Source organism: Dendrobates tinctorius, unplaced genomic scaffold, assembly GCF_039654945.1.
Source record: "Dendrobates tinctorius isolate UK_male_01 unplaced genomic scaffold, ASM3965494v1 ptg000007l, whole genome shotgun sequence".
NCBI lineage: Eukaryota > Metazoa > Chordata > Amphibia > Anura > Dendrobatidae > Dendrobates > Dendrobates tinctorius.
Genome location: NW_027361675.1, coordinates 25710506 through 25727770, shown reverse-complemented (window position 1 = coordinate 25727770; position 17265 = coordinate 25710506). Strand labels below are relative to the sequence as shown.

Sequence of the window (17265 nt, the reverse complement as noted above, 5' to 3'; positions counted from 1 at the left end):
AGCATTAGTGCTCCACAAGGTCAAGGTGGCTCTTTTACTTAAAAATGCCTGGGGGGGGGGGGGGGGGGTGACAGGTTCCCTTCAATTTGTTAAGGAGGCACTTGCTAACCTCTTCAAAGCATAGATTATTATTCATGCGATATGCAATCTAGGTTATTTGCATGACTAACATTTACATATTAGAGATGAGCGAATCAGAATTCGAATTTGACATATTGCTCAAATTTGGCAAGGAAATTCAAATGTTCCTTTTTTTTCTGTTGTGGAGTCTTTCCATACTTTAGTGCAAAATATAGCGTTCAATGGAAAAACAAAACAAAAAAAAACAAAAAAAAAAAAGGGTATGATACACACATTACAAATATTAATACAATTATAATATACACAATCAATGCAATGTTCAACTGTACTCTCCCCTGCATCCTTCTTTCTGCATATCCTATTGCTCAACATGTTCTTTCATCTTTTTTCATTTTTCACACTGTGCTTCTGGCACAGAGGAGGTCTCTGATGTCACTGCACAGAAAGTGACATCTTACAAAACATGCAGTGACATCAGAGTTCTTCTCAATGCGGGAAGCCCCAATGCAGAGCGGATGAAGACAAAGGATATTTTGAATCAGTGGAAAGCGGACAGAAGAGGCTGCAGCAGGACAGATCAGCTGCGAAGAAACTTAGCCACAAAAATTAAAATTAACCTTTTACCTGGCCCTCCACAATTCAGCAAAATGGAGGACCGAATTTCTATGAAATGAACTGCAAAAAAAAAAAAAAAAAAAAAATCAGATCAAGGAGAATCCAAATTTTTTTTGCAACATTAGAGGCAAATTCATCTCTAACGAATTCAACTTGTTTATAGTACATATAAAGCTCTTTCAAAAACTAAGAGAACACTGCACTGTTTTATAAAAATCAGCTTCTCTACATGTCTGACAGCCATTCCATTCCAGCGTCAGTTGAATTCCAACCAGAGTACACCTCATTCTACTTAATGTGCTTCTTATTAGGTGATCACCTGAACCAAATCTTATTTAACGAAACCCTGCTGCGGTGTTCACAATCCTCTTGCAATAGGACAACGCTGGATGGCAAAGCAAGTACTAGTAATATCCCAAAACCAATAGGAATAAAAAAATAACTTAACCATGCCAAAGGAGTGTAAAAGAAAAATCTTGAGTGAGGAAAAGGAGGGCTCAAATCTGGCTTTACTAGCAGAGGGATACAGTGAGCGTCATGTTGCCTCCATCCTTAAAATTTCTAAGACGGCAGTTCATTAAAACGGAGTCAAGCAGCAGACATCGGGAACAACAAAGCTACAAACAGGCAGAGGGTGAAAACGACACTCCACTGACCAGGAATGACAGTCATCTTATTCAAATGTCATTCAGCAACCGCAGGATGACATCAAGTGACCTTCAAAAGGAATGGCAAATGGCAGCTGGGGTGAGTGCACAGCAAGAACAGTTTATAAGAGGCTCCTAGAGGCAGGGCTCAAGTCATGTAAAGCTAGAAAATAAGCCTTTCATCAATGAGAAGCAAATGAGAGCCAGGCTGAAATTTGCCAGACCATCAGGATTGGACCATAGAGGACTGGAGTAAGGTAAACTTCTCTGAGGAGTCTAATTTTCAGCTTTGCCCAACACCTGGTCGTCTTCTGGTTAGACGGAGACCTGGAGAGGCGTACAAGCCACAGTGTCTTTTACCCACGGTGAAATTTTGTGGAGGATCGGTGGATGATCTGGGGATGCTTCAGCAAGGCTGGAATTGGGCAGGTTATTCTTTGCGAAGGACGTATGAATCAAGCCGCATACTAGATTATCCTGGAAAAACAGTTGATTCCTTCTGCTCAGGCAATGTTCCCCAACTCTGAGGACTGTTTTTCCAGCAGGACAATGCGCCATGCCACACAGCTAGGTCAATCAATGTGTGGATGAAGGACCACGACATTAAATCCCTGTCATGGCCAGCCCAATCTCCAGACCAGAACCCCATTGAAAACCTCTGGAATGTAATCAAGAGGAAGATGAATAGTCACAAGCCATCAAACAAAAAAGAATTGCTTACATTTTTGTACCAGGACTGGCCTAAGGTCACCCAACAGCAGTGTGAAAGACTAGTGGAAAGCATGCCAAGATGCATGAAAGCTGTGATTAAAAATCATGGTTATTCCACAAAATGTTGATTTCCGAACTCTTCCTGAGATAACACATTAGTATTGTTGTTTCTAAATGATTGTGAACATGTTTTCTTAGCATTATTTGAGGTCTGCAAGCACTGCATCTTTTTGGTTATTTTGAACATTTCTCATTTTCTGAAAATAAATACAAAATTTAGTGCTTGGAAATTGGAAGACATGTCAGTAGTTTACAGAATAAAAGAGCAATTTACATTTTACTCAAAAATATACCTATAAAGAGAAAAATCAAACTGAAAATGTATATCTCTGTTCAGAAGTTTGGGGTCACTTAGACAATTTTGTGTTTCCATGAAAACTCATACTTTTATTAATCAAATAAGTTGCCAAATCAATTTAAAATCTAATAAAAAATGTCACATCGGCGCTGAATAAACACACAGCTGAGTTAAAAGCCGCTGGCAAAACAAGCAGATACAGTGTGCTCTCTGCCAAACAAAAGACACAAAATGAATAAAAAGTTTCTGCGCTGACAACGCTGTGTGGCCTGAAAGAGTTAATAGTGGTATTGCTCCGTTCCTCGTAGAGGCCAGTAGATGGAAATATGAAGGCTGGTTTAACTGCAGGGAGCGTCCTCCCATTTGCATGAAGAAAAACCCTCTGGATAGCGCGCCACAGTGAGCAGCATGCAGCCTCGGCCGATGGCGCCGTCGTGTAGTAGCGTGGCGAGCGTGTAGTGAAGCGATGACATCACCGGTCCGCAAATGACAGACGTGTGCAGGGGCCTTTTAGGGGGACGGTTCCCCCGTAACACGTCGGGATTGGCCCCTGCACACGTCCGTCATTTGCGGACCGATGACGTCACCGATTCACTACACGTCCCCTGCTAACCATGCCCCCCGCTCGCCACGCTACTACACGGCGGCACCATCGGCCGAGGCTGCCTGCCACTCACTGTGGCGCGTTATTCCAGGGGGTTTTTCTTCATGCAAACGGGAGGACGCTCCCTACAGTTAAAACAGCCTTCATATTTCCATCTACTGGCCTCTATGGAGGAACGGAGCAATACCAGCATAGAGCACGAACACCAGTGAGTACATCGATTTGCAATTTCTGGCTGATTGTGCAGTCACTATTAACTCTTTCAGGCCACACAGCGTTGTCAGCGCGGAAACTTTTTATTCATTTTGAATTTAAAATCTAGTCCAGACATTGACAAGGTTTGAAAAAAAATTTGAAATAATTTTCTCCTTCAAACTTTGCTTTCGTCAAAGAATGCTCCCTTTGCAGCAATTACAGCATTGCAGACCTTTGGCATTCTAGCAATTAATTTTCCGAGGTAATCTGGAGAAATTTCACCCCATGCTACCCAGAAGCCCCTCCCACAAGTTGGTTTGGCTTGATGGGCACTTTTTGCAAACCATATGGTCAAGCTGCTCCCAGAACAGCTCAATGGGGTTGAGATCTGGTGACTGCGCTGGCCACTCCATTACAGACAGAACCAGCTGCCTGCTTCTTCCCTAAATAGTTCTTGCATAATTTTGAGGTGTACTTTGGGTCACTGTCCTATTATCGGATGAAAATGGCTCCAATCAAGTGCTGTCCACAGGGTATGGCATAGCGTTGCAAAATGGAGTGATATCCTTCCTTATTCAAAATCCCTTTTACCTTCTACAAATCTCCAAATTTACCAGCACCAAAGCAACTCCAGACCATCACATTACCTCCGCCATGCTTGACAGATGGCGTTATGCACTCTTCCAGCATCTTTTCAGTTGTTCTGAGTCTCACAAATGTTCTTCTGTGTGATCCAAACACCTCAAACTTGGATTGGTCTGTCCATAACATTTTTTACCAATCTTCCTCTGTCCAGGGTCTGTGTTCTTTTGCCCATATTAATCTTTTCCTTTTATTAGCCAGTCTCAGATTTGGCTTTTTCTTTGCCACTCTGCCCTGAAGGCCAGTATCCCGGAGTCTCCTCTTCATTGTATAGGTTGAAACTGGCGTTTTGCGTGAATTATTTAATGAAGCTGACAGTTGAGGACCTGTGAGGCGTCGATTTCTCAAAATACAGACTCTAATGTACTTGTCTTGTTGCTCAGTTGTGCAGCGGGGCCTCCCACTTCTCTTTCTACTCTGGTTAGAGCCTGTTTGTGTTCTCCTCTGAAGGGAGTAGTACACACCGTTGTAGGAAATCTTCAGTTTCTTAGCAATTTCTCCCACGGAATAGCCTTCATTTCTAAGAACAAGAATAGACTGTCTAGTTTCACATGAAAGTTCTTTTTTTCTGGCCATTTTGAGAGTTTAATGGAACCAAAAAATGTTATGTTCCAGATTCTCAAGTAGCTCAAAGGAAGTTCAAGTTTATAGCTTCTCTAATCAGCCAAACTGTTTTCAGCTGTGCCAACATACTTGCACAAGGGTTTTTAAAAGGTATTCTAACTATCCTTCTTACACAGTTAACAAACACAAAGTACCATAAGAACACTGGAGTGATTGTTGTTGGAAATGGGCCTCTATACACCTATGAAGATATTGCATTACAAACCAGACGTTTGCAGCTAGAATAGTCATTTACCACATTAACAATCCATAAGAGTGTATTTATGAATCATTTAATGTTAGCTTCATTGGAAAAAACTACTTTTCTTTCAAAAATAAGGAAATTTATAAGTGACCCTAAACTTTTGAACGGTAGTGTGTGTGTGTTTGATATATAGATTATTTTTTACACAAATAAACACAAGTTATATCGAAGAAGTGTTACCACTAACGTGAAGCACAATATCAAAATCAACCATTTTCCCATTTTGATATGCAAGATGTTTTTTGGTATGCACCTGTTCAGACTACTTCTTGGTGTTTCAGTCAGTGTTTCAGTCCGTCTTCTTGTGAAGTACAATATGTCACGAAAAAACAATCTCAGAATCGCCAAGAACCATTAAAGCGTTCCAGAGTTATTACCTCATAAAAGACATGTGGTCAGAATTGTAAAAATTGGCCCGGTCATTAATGTGCAAAGGGGTAAAGGGGTTAAGAATTATCTTTAGCATAAAAAAAAAGTCCTGAAAATTATTATATGGCCCCTTACGCTATGTGCACACGTTGCGAATTTTTAGCGTTTTTGCTGCGTTTTTTTCGCCGCGAAAACGCTAGCACAACGCAACCCATTGTATTCAATGGCATTCCGCACATGCTGTGCTAATGCTGCGTATTTTTCCACGGCAGAATCACTTTGCGTAAAAATACGCAGCATGCTCATTCTTTTAGCAGAATCGCAGGGGTTCCGCACACACAAATGCATTGTTCCGCTTACCTTTCGCATGTGGCTATGCCCACCATGAGCAAAGTAAGCAGAAAATGGTACCCAGCGTCTGGAGAAGAGGAGACTCTCCTCCAGGCCCTGGGTACCATATCCCTATTAAAAAAAGAAATAAAAAAATCGTGATATTCTCGCCTTCCGGTGTCCCCCGCAGCGTTCCCAGCCCTCAGCAATGCTCCCGGCAAGTCCCGTTCCCAGTGATGGCTTGCGACAATGACCTGTGATGACGTAGTGGTCTCGCGTGATGCTACATCTTCTGGGATCATTGTCGCAAGGCATCACTGGGAACGGGACTTGCCGGGAGCATCGCGAGGATCGGGAGCGCTGTGGGGGATGGTGAGAATATCACAATTTTTTATTTTTTTTAACGGAATCTCTTTTTACTACTGATGCTGCATAGGCCGCCTCAATAGTAAAAAGTTGGTCACATTTGTCAAACACTAAGTTTGACAAGTGTGACCAACCTGTCAGTTTTTCCAAACGATGCTACAGATCACTTGCAAAATGCTAGCATTCTGCAAGCTAATTACGCTTGCAAAACGTTAGTTTTTAGCAGGAATTCCGCATGCGGATTTCCCGTGGCAGGGAATTGCGGAATTGCAGCAGAAATTTCCAGAGAAATTCCGCACGTGTGCACATAGCCTTAGAGTCTTGATCTCAGCATCATCATCTCTGTGTGATAACCAAGGGAAGGATTTGTACAAGCCTACATCCACAGAACACATGTGGTTAGCTCTTGGAAACAACCTCCCTGCAAAGTTACTTCAGAAAAGTATCAGTTCTTACAGATACACTGGCACACCAAATGTTGATTTGATTTATCCTTTCTTTATTCACTTTGAAACTTAATTGATAAAAATCAACTATTTATAGTTTTTAAAGTATTTTTTCCACACCTGCCAAAAACTTTTGCACAGTACTGTACATATCACAATCCGTTTAAAAAAAACTTCTATTTCTTTATGAAAATCTTATAAAAAAAACAAAAAACAAACAACAACAATCTTTTCCCCTCCAATAAGTATTTATAAAAATAACGAACAAAAGAAAAACACATTTGGCATCAGCGAAATCAATAAAAGTCCAACCTGTCAAAATAAAAATGAACTAATGCAACTGGTAAGCAGAAAATAATTAAAAATACCAAAATTGTGATTTTTCTCTTGGCTGTTGCAATGCAGCAAAATATCATCCCAAAATGTTATCAATTGAAATGTCAGCTCGTCCTACAGAAAATAAGCCATCACATAGCTCCATTGACACATTTTCACCACTACAATAAAAAACTGGATGAGTTTATCTTGCTAACCATACTGGCCTAGAGAGTCTTCATGATAGGTAATTTTTTCCGCACAAAGGACGCCATAAAAACAAAACCTAAGAAACAAAAATGTTTGAATCTTTCTTGTGTAATTCCACAGCACTTGGAGTTTTGTTCCCGCTTTCCAATAAATTGTATACTTTTTTTGTGCGGAACAGGTTGTACTTTTAAATGTCAAGCCATCATACGTCTGTTGACAGAAAGCTGAAAACAAAACAAAAAAAAAAAAAAAAACCAAAAGACTTACGGCTTATGAAAAGAAGGGGAGGAAAAAAACAAATGAAAATTGGCTTCTGCAGGAAGAGGTTAAACAATGGGTCATTTTCTGAAGAAAGCTTCCCTTTAACAATGTAGGAAAATCAAAGCTCAAAAGGATAGCCTAAAATGTATCATGTAGGAATTGCACAAAGTCTATACCTTGTAATTTGCTTAAATGTTGACACCTTATTGCTCTAACTGCCGGATCCGTTCCTCCACCATGCTCTTTTGATGCCTCTGGTTTATTGGATTTTGCTTCCATCCTGTGGAGTCTGTTCTGTACAAATTGTCACTTGAATATTTTCTTCTAGAATTCAAATTATCGTCAACCTGGGTGGAAATAAAAATCATCATTGATAAAAGTGAAAGGAAAGGGTATAATGAATATTTATGAAAAACATAGCCTGGGCATATACAGGTGCTTCTTCACAAAATTAGAATATAATCAAAAAAGTTAATTTATTTCAGTTCTTCAATACAAAAAGTGAAACTCATTATATAGGCATTACAGAGTGATCTATTTCACGTGTTTATTTCTGTTAATGTTGATGATTATGGCTTACAGCCAATGGAAACCCAAAAGTCATTATCTCAGAAAATTAGAATACTTTATAACACCAGCTTGAAAAATGATTTTAAAATTCAAAATGTTGGCATATTGAAATGTATGTTCAGTAAATGCACTCAATACTTGGTCGGGGCTCCTTTTGCATCAATTACTGCACCAATGTACTGTGGCACTACTGAGGTGTTATGGAAGCTCAGGTTGCTTTGATAGCAGCCTTCAGCTCGTCTGCATTGCAGGATCTAGTGTCTCATCTTCCTCTTGATAATACCCCATAGATTCTCTATGGGTTAAGGTCAGGTGAGTTTGCTGGCCAATCAAGCACAGTGATACGGTTGTTTTGAAACCAAGTATTGGTATTGTTGACAGTGTGGACAGGTGCCAAGTCCTGCTGGAGAATGAAATTTCCAGCTTGTCACCAGAGGGAAGCATGAAGTGCTCTAAAATTTCCTGGTAGACAACTGCACTGACTTTGATCTCAATAAAACACAGTGCACCTACACCAGCAGATGACATGGCTCCCCAAACCATCACCGATTGGGGAAACTTCACACTAGACCTCAAGCAACATGGATTGTGTGCCACTCACTCTTCCTCCAGACTCTGGGACCTTGATTTCCAAATGAAAGGCAAAATTTACTTTTATCTGGAAACAACACCTTGGACCACTAAACAACAGTGGCCCAGGTAAGACGCTTCTCTCCTTGTCCGTTGGTCATGAGTGGCTTGACACAAAGAATATGACATGTAGCCCATGTCCTGGATACATCTGTGTGTCGTGGCTTTTGAAGCAATCACTCCAGCAGCAGTCCACTCCTTGTGAAGCTCTTCCCAAATTTTTGATTGGCCTTTTCTTAACCCATTAACGACCGCCGATATGCCTTTTAGCGGTGGCAGTTAAGGGTACTTATTCCTCAGTGCCGCTTTTTACCGGCGCTGAGAAATAAGTGAATAGCGAACCCCAGAGTCGGAAATTTCTCCAGGGTCTCGGCTACCGGGGGTAGCCGAGACCCCAGAGAACATGATTCAGATCAGTTTTTACGGACCCCAGTGTTGTGATCGCTGCTATTAACGGAATAACAGTGACTGCAAAAAAAAAAAAGTCTGATTTCCCATTTAAATTTCGCTCTCCTCTGATGTGATTGCACAACAGAAGACAGAAATGGGGTCGCCCGATTTTACCTCTGGTATCTCCTGCATCCCCCAGCGCCTTCTACCGGGAACAAAATGGCGGGCGTACGCGCAGTGTTCCTGCCGGCAACAATAGGAAATTTTTCCTATTGGTTCATTTTGATCACTGTGATAGACCCTATCACAGTGATCAAAATAAAAAAAAAAGTAAATCAAACCCCCCCCTTTATCACCCCCGCTGTTAGGTAAAAATAAAAAAAAATTATTTCCATTTTTCCATTAGGGATGGGCTAAAGTTAGGGTTGAGGTCATTGTTGGGTTTACAGTTAAAGTTGGTATTAGGGTTAAGGGTGTGTTAAGGTTAGGTTTGTGGTTAGGGTTAGAATTGGGAGGTTCCACTGTTTAGGTATATCGGGGGTCTCCAAATGTGACAAGGCGCCACCATTGATTCCAGACAATTTTGCATTCAAAAAGTCAAACGGTGCTTCCTCCCTTCTGATCCTTTGCTCAAACAGTGGCTTTCCCCCACATACGGGGTATTGGCATACTCAGGAGAAATTGCACAACAAGTTTTGTGGTCCATTTTCTTTTGATACCCTTTTCAAAGTAACTTTTTGGGAAAAAAGTAAAATGTTCATTTTTTTCCTTCCACGTTGCTTTAGTTCTCGTGAAGCACCTGAAGGGTTAATAAACTTCTTGAATGTGGATTTGCGCACCTTGAGGGATGCAGTTTTTAGAATTTGTCGCTTTTAAGTATTTTCTGTTATATTGACCCTGCAAATTCAGAAATCCTAAAAAAAAAATTATATATTTCCAAAATTGTGCCAATATAAAGTTGACATGTGGGAAATTTTATTAACTATTTTGTGTGACACCACTCTCTGATTTAAGAGGACAAAAATTAAAAGTTTGAAAATTGCAGAGTTTTCAAAATCTTTGCCAAATTTCCGTTTTTTTTCATAAATGAACGCAAGTGATACAAAAGAAATTTTACCACTAACATCAAATACAAGTTATACAGAAAATTTTTTACCACTAACATCAAGGACAATATGTCATGAAAATTCAATCTCAGAATCAGTTGGAAAAGTGAAGCGTTTCAGAGCTTTAGCCTCAAAGGGACAGTGGTCAGAATTGTAAAAATTGGCTTGGGCATTAAGTACCAAATTGGCTGTCACTGAGGGGTTAACAATCTTTTCGAGGCTGTGGTTATCCCAGTTGTTTGCGCACCTTTTTCTACCACACTTTTTCCTTCCACTCAACTTTCCATTAATATGCTTGCATGCAGTACTCTGAACAGCCATCTTGTTTACCAATGACCTTTTGTGGCTTACCCTCCTTGTGGAGTGTGTCAATGACTGCCTTCTGGTCACCTGTCAAGTCAGTAGTCTTCCCCATAATTGTGGAGCCCACTGAAACCGGCTAAGGGACCTTTTTAAAACGTTTAGAAAGCCTTTGTAGGCGGTTTTTGTTAATTATACATTACTGTGATAACGATTTTGGGGTTTTCATTGGCTGTAAGCCATAATCATCAACATTAACAGAAATAAACACTTGAAATAGATCACTCTGTTTGTAATGACTCAATATGAGTTTCACTTTTAGTATTGAAGAACTGAAATAAATTAACTTTTTGTTGATATTCTAATTTTGTGAGTAGCACCTGTAAGAAAGACTTACCAGACATAAGGTGGCAGTCAATAATTTTTTATATGTTAAGAAAAATCACAAAATGAGGAAATTTCTGCATTCCAGAGGGGATTATGATTAGTGTATGCATGAACATTCTACAAACTCGAGATTGCAAAGCACGAAAAAGTTTTTTGTTCATCTCAAGAAGTCAAAACAATGCTGATAAAGCAGAAAGCAAATGCATTAGCAAAAACATAGGACAAATCCTTCTAAACATAAAACAAAAATTGAATACCTACATCAAAACTAGAACGAGTCCAAGAGGCTTGCCCTGATGTTGCAGATCTGCTTGAAGGGTTTCGCCTTGATAAAATTTCTGTTGCACTTAAACTGCTTTGGCTCCTTTTAGAGATAAGTTCTGGTGTAGCGCTCATACTGTTTAAAGTTGAAATTCTATTTCTTGAATAGAACTCACTAGTACGTGACCTTGAAGGATTGTCATCATCAAAACAGGATTTTCGTCTAGTCTTGGGTTCCAAGTCATCTTTTTCATTACCAAGTCTGTCCAGTTCCTCTGTGGAACCAAAACCTCCTTTCCTCCAAGAGCTTTTACTTGTTACATATTTACTTTCAAAATTATTTGTTCCACTTATATCATGACTTTTCCATGAGACAGTACTTGGGTCCAGATTCTTGCTTACTTCCCGGCGATTCCATGCCATATCCTTATCAGCCACTTTTAATATCAGGTCATCTTTGATTAAAGAGATTTCAAGTGGAATATTGATATTGTTTTTTAATAGCGGCTGATCATTTGCAGATAGTCTAATATTACTGGTGGAAGTATGTCTTTCTCTTGTGATCTCATCTGTGTTTGTGCGAGAAGACATGGTTTCAGATGGGTAAATTTTTATACTACTCACTTTGTTAGATGTTCTGTTTACATCGGAGCTTGACCTTGCCGTGTAGTCACTCATAATTTCTTTCACATCTCTTTCAATTATAATAGGCTTAATAACTACAGTTGACTGTAAGGATTCTCGCGGGCTGCACGATCTTGGTGGAGTGTGAGAATTTGTCTCTGTATTATCTATGCTTTCAGAAGATATTTTCCTAGAACGTCCTGTCTCCTTTTGACTGGAATAACTGTGATTTTCAAAAGAGGAATTCCTAGTACTATCCAGATTTAAAACTTTCTCTCTAGAATTGGATTGTCTCTTAGTGTGCAGTCCTGAAAGCCTAGTCCTTTTCTCAGAATCTCTGTGGTCTGACATTTCTATAAGAATCGGCTTTTCAGGAATTTGTGGTTTTGAGGCTCTAGTTCTTGTTTTATCTCTACTATAGGAAGATCTGTGTGTGCTTGAGGTCTGACTTATTTGTGGATTGGTTTCGTCATGACTTGAAGCTGTTAATTTAGGGTTTTGTTCAACAGCACTATCACTATCTTCCCGGTCAAAAATGCTTCCATATCGCGACAGTCTATCCTGAGAGGAGGACTTTTTCTCTACATCTCCTGCATTCATCTGTAATTTTGATTCAAACACAATATCTGCACTTGTTGGAGCATCATTAACTTTTGGACTGAGGTTATTCAATTCAGAATGCAGAGTGGAGGTTAAAAAGCTGTTCTCTTTTGGAGTAGTTTTTTCAGTGTCAACTATAGTCTTTGAAATGTCACCAGAAGTCCTCTTTTCAATATCTTCATTTTCCAATGAAATCTCCTTGTTTGGCGAAAGTTTAATGGAATAGTCATCACCAAAAAACTTCATTGATCTGTCTGTCTGCTTTGATGTAGACCCTTTCCAGGACTTTTGTGGAGTTTGTTCTTTAACGGCGGGTGGATATCGACTTAAAACTGATGGCTGGTCTTTACATTTCTTAGCATCATTATGCACAATGCCAAAATCTTTACTGCTTGAAAAATAGGAGGGCACAACCTTTTCCTCTCTCTTTAGATTTCCAGTTATATCAATAAGATTGGACTTGGAAGTTTTTCTACTGCTTGAGCTAGAGTTTGAAAATTGTCTCTTAAATTCCGAATTTCTATATCTTTCAGTTTTAAGTGGCTGAGGTGATAAATCTTGTGCACTAGATTTTGAAATGAGAGACTCCGTAGATGCAACTTTACTTTTTGCTCTATCACTTTTATATCTACTTCGCGAGAGGTCTTCAGTTTCAAGAATCCCATTTTCAATATCTTTATACTGACTAGTTTGTCTTTGCAAAGTCTGTAATTCTTCTGTAACAAGTTTATTTTTATTTTGTTCACTTATATAGCTTTCTTGTAGTTCACTGTGTTTCTCTTTTAACTGTTTTAACTCTTGCTCAAGCCCCTCATAGTGTTTTAGCCGATTCTTAAGTTTTTCAATTTCTTGATTAAGTTCTTTAATTTTGTTGTCTTCTTGGTAGTTGTTTTTCTCATTTTCATTGTTGCTGCTTGTCTGAATTTCTGACTGCTTAATGTAATCAAATCCAACCCTTTGCAATGAATTAGAAGTTAGGTCATCTTCAATCCTGAATTTGTTATGCTCTACATGCTGATCAGGAGACCTCTCCAAAACATTAGATTCATTTCTACTTCGCTCCCCTGTGATATTTCCCATCATTTCCAATTCTTCTTTAAGTTTCAAAATAATTTTTTCACTCTGCTTTTCTTTTTCTAGCAAGATTTTCTTTTCATTAGCAAAATTAAGGGTCAAAGACTTAATTTTTTCTATCTCACTTGTTAAAAACTGTTCAGTTTTATCCAGTTTACTTTCAGATGATTCCAGTTCTTTAACTCTGGCTTTAAGTATTTCCAGTTCAGACGATAACTTCTTAGACATATTTTTTTCTTCATTCAAACTAAGACTTAGCTGAGTGCAGTCACTTTTGCTCTTGTTGAAAGCCTCTTCTAGCTTCTCAAGCTCACCCATTCTTTTCTGGAGCTTCTCAATTTCCAGTCTAAGTTCTTGGGCAACATTTTCCGCATTTTCAAGTTTCTCTTTTATTAGTCTACACAAATCCTCTGCTTTCTTCACTTCTTCATCTTTGCCCTCAATCTTGAGAACTCTTTTTCGCAAAGCTTCTGCCTCTACTAACATGCTAGAATTACTCCCTTCTGCCTGTATAATTTTATCCTGAAGGTCGAGGACTTCATCTTCAGCTTTTTGTAGATTTCTTGTTGCTTCTTCCAAGTCATCTAAACGTCGACCAAGACTTTGTAGTTTAAAACGTAAATGACGACTTGAATGCTCCATTTTTTAACTCCACAAAAAATAAATTTGTGACTCTAGTCCTTAAAAGTTAAAATATTTAGTTAAGATTTTATTAGTTTCAGAATTATCCTTTTTCTTCTTGATGAGCACACTTCATGAGACATCCAGAGACCATCTTAACCTACAATACAAAAGTTTAGGTTACTTTATTTCATTCAAGATTATATGTATAATCATAATAGCTTGTTAAAATGTGGTAACCAAAATAACCATCTAAACAGATTTCATGTTTCAAAATAAGTACCGTATTTTTCGGATTATAAGACACTTTCCCCCAAAAAAATTTTTGGGGAAAAATGGGGGTGCATCTTATAATGCAGATATACCTTACCGGCCATGGTGGAGCAGGGTCCCGGGGTCAATGCTGGAGGAGGCAAGAGTAGAGAGTTGCTGCAGGCTGGGATGAGGGGGTGTTCCAATGTGCGCCGCTGCAGGTGTTCGGTGGTGCAGAGGCTCTGTCAGCATTTTGTGAAAGCCCAGAGCCCCCCGCACTTACATGGTTTACTGTGCGGTGGACTCCAGGAAAATGGATGCCTGGGGCGGCGCATGCGCAGAAGGAGATCTCTGCACCAAAATCTCGGGAGATGAGATCTCAGCGCTGAGATCTCATCTCCTAAGATCTTCATCTGCACATGTGCCGTCCCCGACAGCCATTTTCCCGGAGTCCACCGCACAGTAAACCATGTAAGTGCGGGGGCTCTGGGCTTTCACAAAATGTCAGCAGAGCCCCCGCACCACCGAACACCCGCAGCGGCGCACATCGGAACACCCCCTCATCCCAGCCTGCGGCAATGCTCCACTTTAGCCTCCTCCAGCAGCGACCCCGCTTCACCGCAGCTACCACCCCCGGTAAGCAATAAGATACATGGCTTATAAGAAGCACTTTTATTAAACAAAAGGTTTTTTTCCTATTTTTCTCCTCAAAATTTGGGGTGTTCTTTATAATCTGCAAAATACGGTACAATACCTATAATATTAAAGTGTCAATACATTTTGTTAAAATTATAGTGCAGAGTTTGCCACTGTGGGAGCTACTGTCTGCAGTTGAGAGGAATGGGGTACCAAGTTCCTTTACAACATTTCTAATAGGCTATATGAAAAGGGTTTCCCTTGTTAGGTGTCGGGTTTCTCCCTCTGCACAGGAGGAATCCTAAAGCCTTGCCTTCTGCGTCTCCCATTTAGTCCCAGCCGCAGAGGAGCCTGCTCAGCAAAGACGTCGTTCCCAGTACCTTGCTCAAGCTAGTGCTGTGGGGTTGGTTGCTGCTGCCATCCCTGGTTCAGCTATAGCAGCCTGCACTAGCCAGCGGCGAGCAGCTCCTGGGACTAAGTCCCTTTTTTGCTCCTCTACGAATGCCCGTGGCTCAACCTCCCATTGGAGTTCAGGAGTCACATGATCAGGTCCCATGCCTGTGCTGATTAGACCACGGGGAAGGTCCCGGAAGGTCGCCGCTATAAAAGACTTGCATGGCAGCTCGGCCATGCGCTAATATAGACTCAGATGGCTAGTTGTGTGTGTGATGAAGGATGCTTGTGAACCGCTGACTGACCTCATTAAGACTCCCTCCGGTTGTGCTTGTGTATAGGGTTAGGGTGTAGAGTCAGCGCCGTGTAGTGGCACTGCCTAGCGCTGCAGGGCTCCCAGCTCCTCTCACATGTTAGCGCCAGTGTGTCCAATCTGCATAAGGCACCACTGTACCGCTTATACAGTGTCGTCTGTCAGTGTGGCGCCGTGCGCAGATAGTGCGCTTTCCAGCTCTAGCTTAGGCTGGTTAGTGGCGTCCGCCAGGGCGGCGCTGCATGCTGTTGGAACGGTTATCCTAGTCACTTTGTCCAGGCATCACAGTTGCGGTGCTGATCGCTAGTGGGGCTAGAGGGACTCTAACCTCATGTCCTTGGGGCAGAGTCCTGTGTGTCAGCACTAGCGCTCTCCTTGCCGGGCTCTCTGAGTTAACAGGCTACTGCATTTGTTTCAGTGGCTCTATGAAGTAACAGAGTTCGCTCCTATACACACCGGGGTCAGTGGTTAACCTGCCGGTGTTCAGTTAGTATTCCGCCATTACCAAGCACCAGTTTACCATCTCTGCACGGTTGACCGCAGGATGCGATCGCACTTTCTTATATTTTATATTTAGTGCGATCCACAACTCTAACATCCCTACTTGGGGACTAATCAACAAGGATGTTTGACAAAACTAACAAATATTCACTCAACATGCTCAAACCACCATCTTTAAACTGCAAGAAATCTATTGAAAAAGCATAAAAATACATATTCAAATAATATGTAATTGTATTATGTGTATACGGTGTACACAAAGACACACGTCTGCCTGCGAATTAACATTTTATCATGTAATCAGAATTCTCAGTTCTCAAGAACACACAGCAGATGACTGCATGACCTGAATCAGCAATTATATGACACCATAAACCCATCTGTTTAAGCTGGTGCTGAGGATACAAAATGGAAAAATCTCACGCTTACAATTTTGGAAAAGCATTAATACATTAATATCGGATTGCTTTTTCTGCTAGGCCTTTGCTTTTCAAAATATTTCTTTCCAGATTGTCTTTGAGACAAAGAGTGTACATGAAAGTGCCAAAAATAAAAAAACATTCAAAAAAGTACAGACTTCTAAAAACATCACATCCAGAAAGAACATTTTACCATTTTAATAGCAATAGATTGTATTATAATGGCTGTAAAGAGTTGTGAAATCCACCATATAAGCTCATACAGAAACGATTTTTTCATTAAAGACTTTCACCATGATTTTACAGTCAACTTGATCGATTTAAAACGGCTGCTCTCCGGTTTAATAATTTGGAAAGCACCTTTCCCCTGTTGGGGCAAAGTGGTCCTGACAATTGACAACTTGGAACAACTGCATAGTTGCGCCGCCGGTCTGAACTGCGCACTCTCCGATGCAGCAGAATTCGAGGAGTGCATAGACACTAAAGCTGGCCAGATCCTGGCTTCCAGTTAGCTCTAGATCAGTACTTACAGGACTATTGAAATGAGCATGTAAGCTGTGTGTGTGTGTTCAGCCATGATGCTAGACAACGCAGAGTGAAAAAAAAAAAAAAAAAAAAAAATTAAAAATCCATCCATTTTTCAGAATGGAGATTTTTAAAAAAATAAGATTAGAACTGCAAAGTTGCTTGTTTTTAAAGAGCACTTTATAATATTAACAATGCTGAGACAATTCCCTTAAAGTGTACTGTATTGGAAAGGCTTGGTAAACACAAGACACACTGGAAACAAAGACCCAAATATTGGGAGAAGGCCTTCATATCAACACTCAAATTACCCAATGCTTGAGTTGCAACAGGAGGAAAGCTGCAAAATTCTCACTAGACTGTATTGGTGCTCACCAATCTAACATTCTATTTTGCCCTCAGTGTCTGATAGATGCTGGCGTTGTGCAAGAGAGACTGGCACATATAGTGCAATTGTGACTACCTTTTTGGCATTTTTCAGACCATTAGCAGGGAAAGGATACAAGGCTCACCTCAATTTGCTTTATCTTCAATTTGACTTCGCCCTATAGAAGAGGACACAAAAGAAAAACCTACTCAGACTATCTGCAGCACGAACCATCATTCCAAAATATTGTAAATCCTCTGAGACCCAACCCTGTTGGA

General features: G+C 40.3%; 1 protein-coding gene across 9 annotated transcripts in view; it reads right to left on the bottom strand.

The window, feature by feature from the left end:
* Nucleotides 1–17265, bottom strand: part of LUZP1 (leucine zipper protein 1) — a 139828-nt gene that overhangs the window by 7906 nt on the left and 114657 nt on the right. For 5 of the 9 annotated variants that reach the window (XR_012231620.1, XR_012231617.1, XM_073572776.1 and 2 more), the window contains exons 3-4: nt 10663–13741; nt 7195–7365 (exon numbers count right to left, since the gene is read on the bottom strand). Coding sequence is in view for 4 of the 9 variants with exons in the window: in XM_073572776.1 (XP_073428877.1) it covers nt 7222–7365; nt 10663–13602 (3084 nt within the window). In the remaining 5 variants the exon portion in view is untranslated. Of the gene's footprint in view, nt 1–705; nt 757–7194; nt 7366–10662; nt 13742–17132; nt 17166–17265 lie in introns of all 9 variants that reach the window. The other 4 variants (XR_012231616.1, XR_012231618.1, XR_012231621.1 and 1 more) reach the window with 2 other exon arrangements.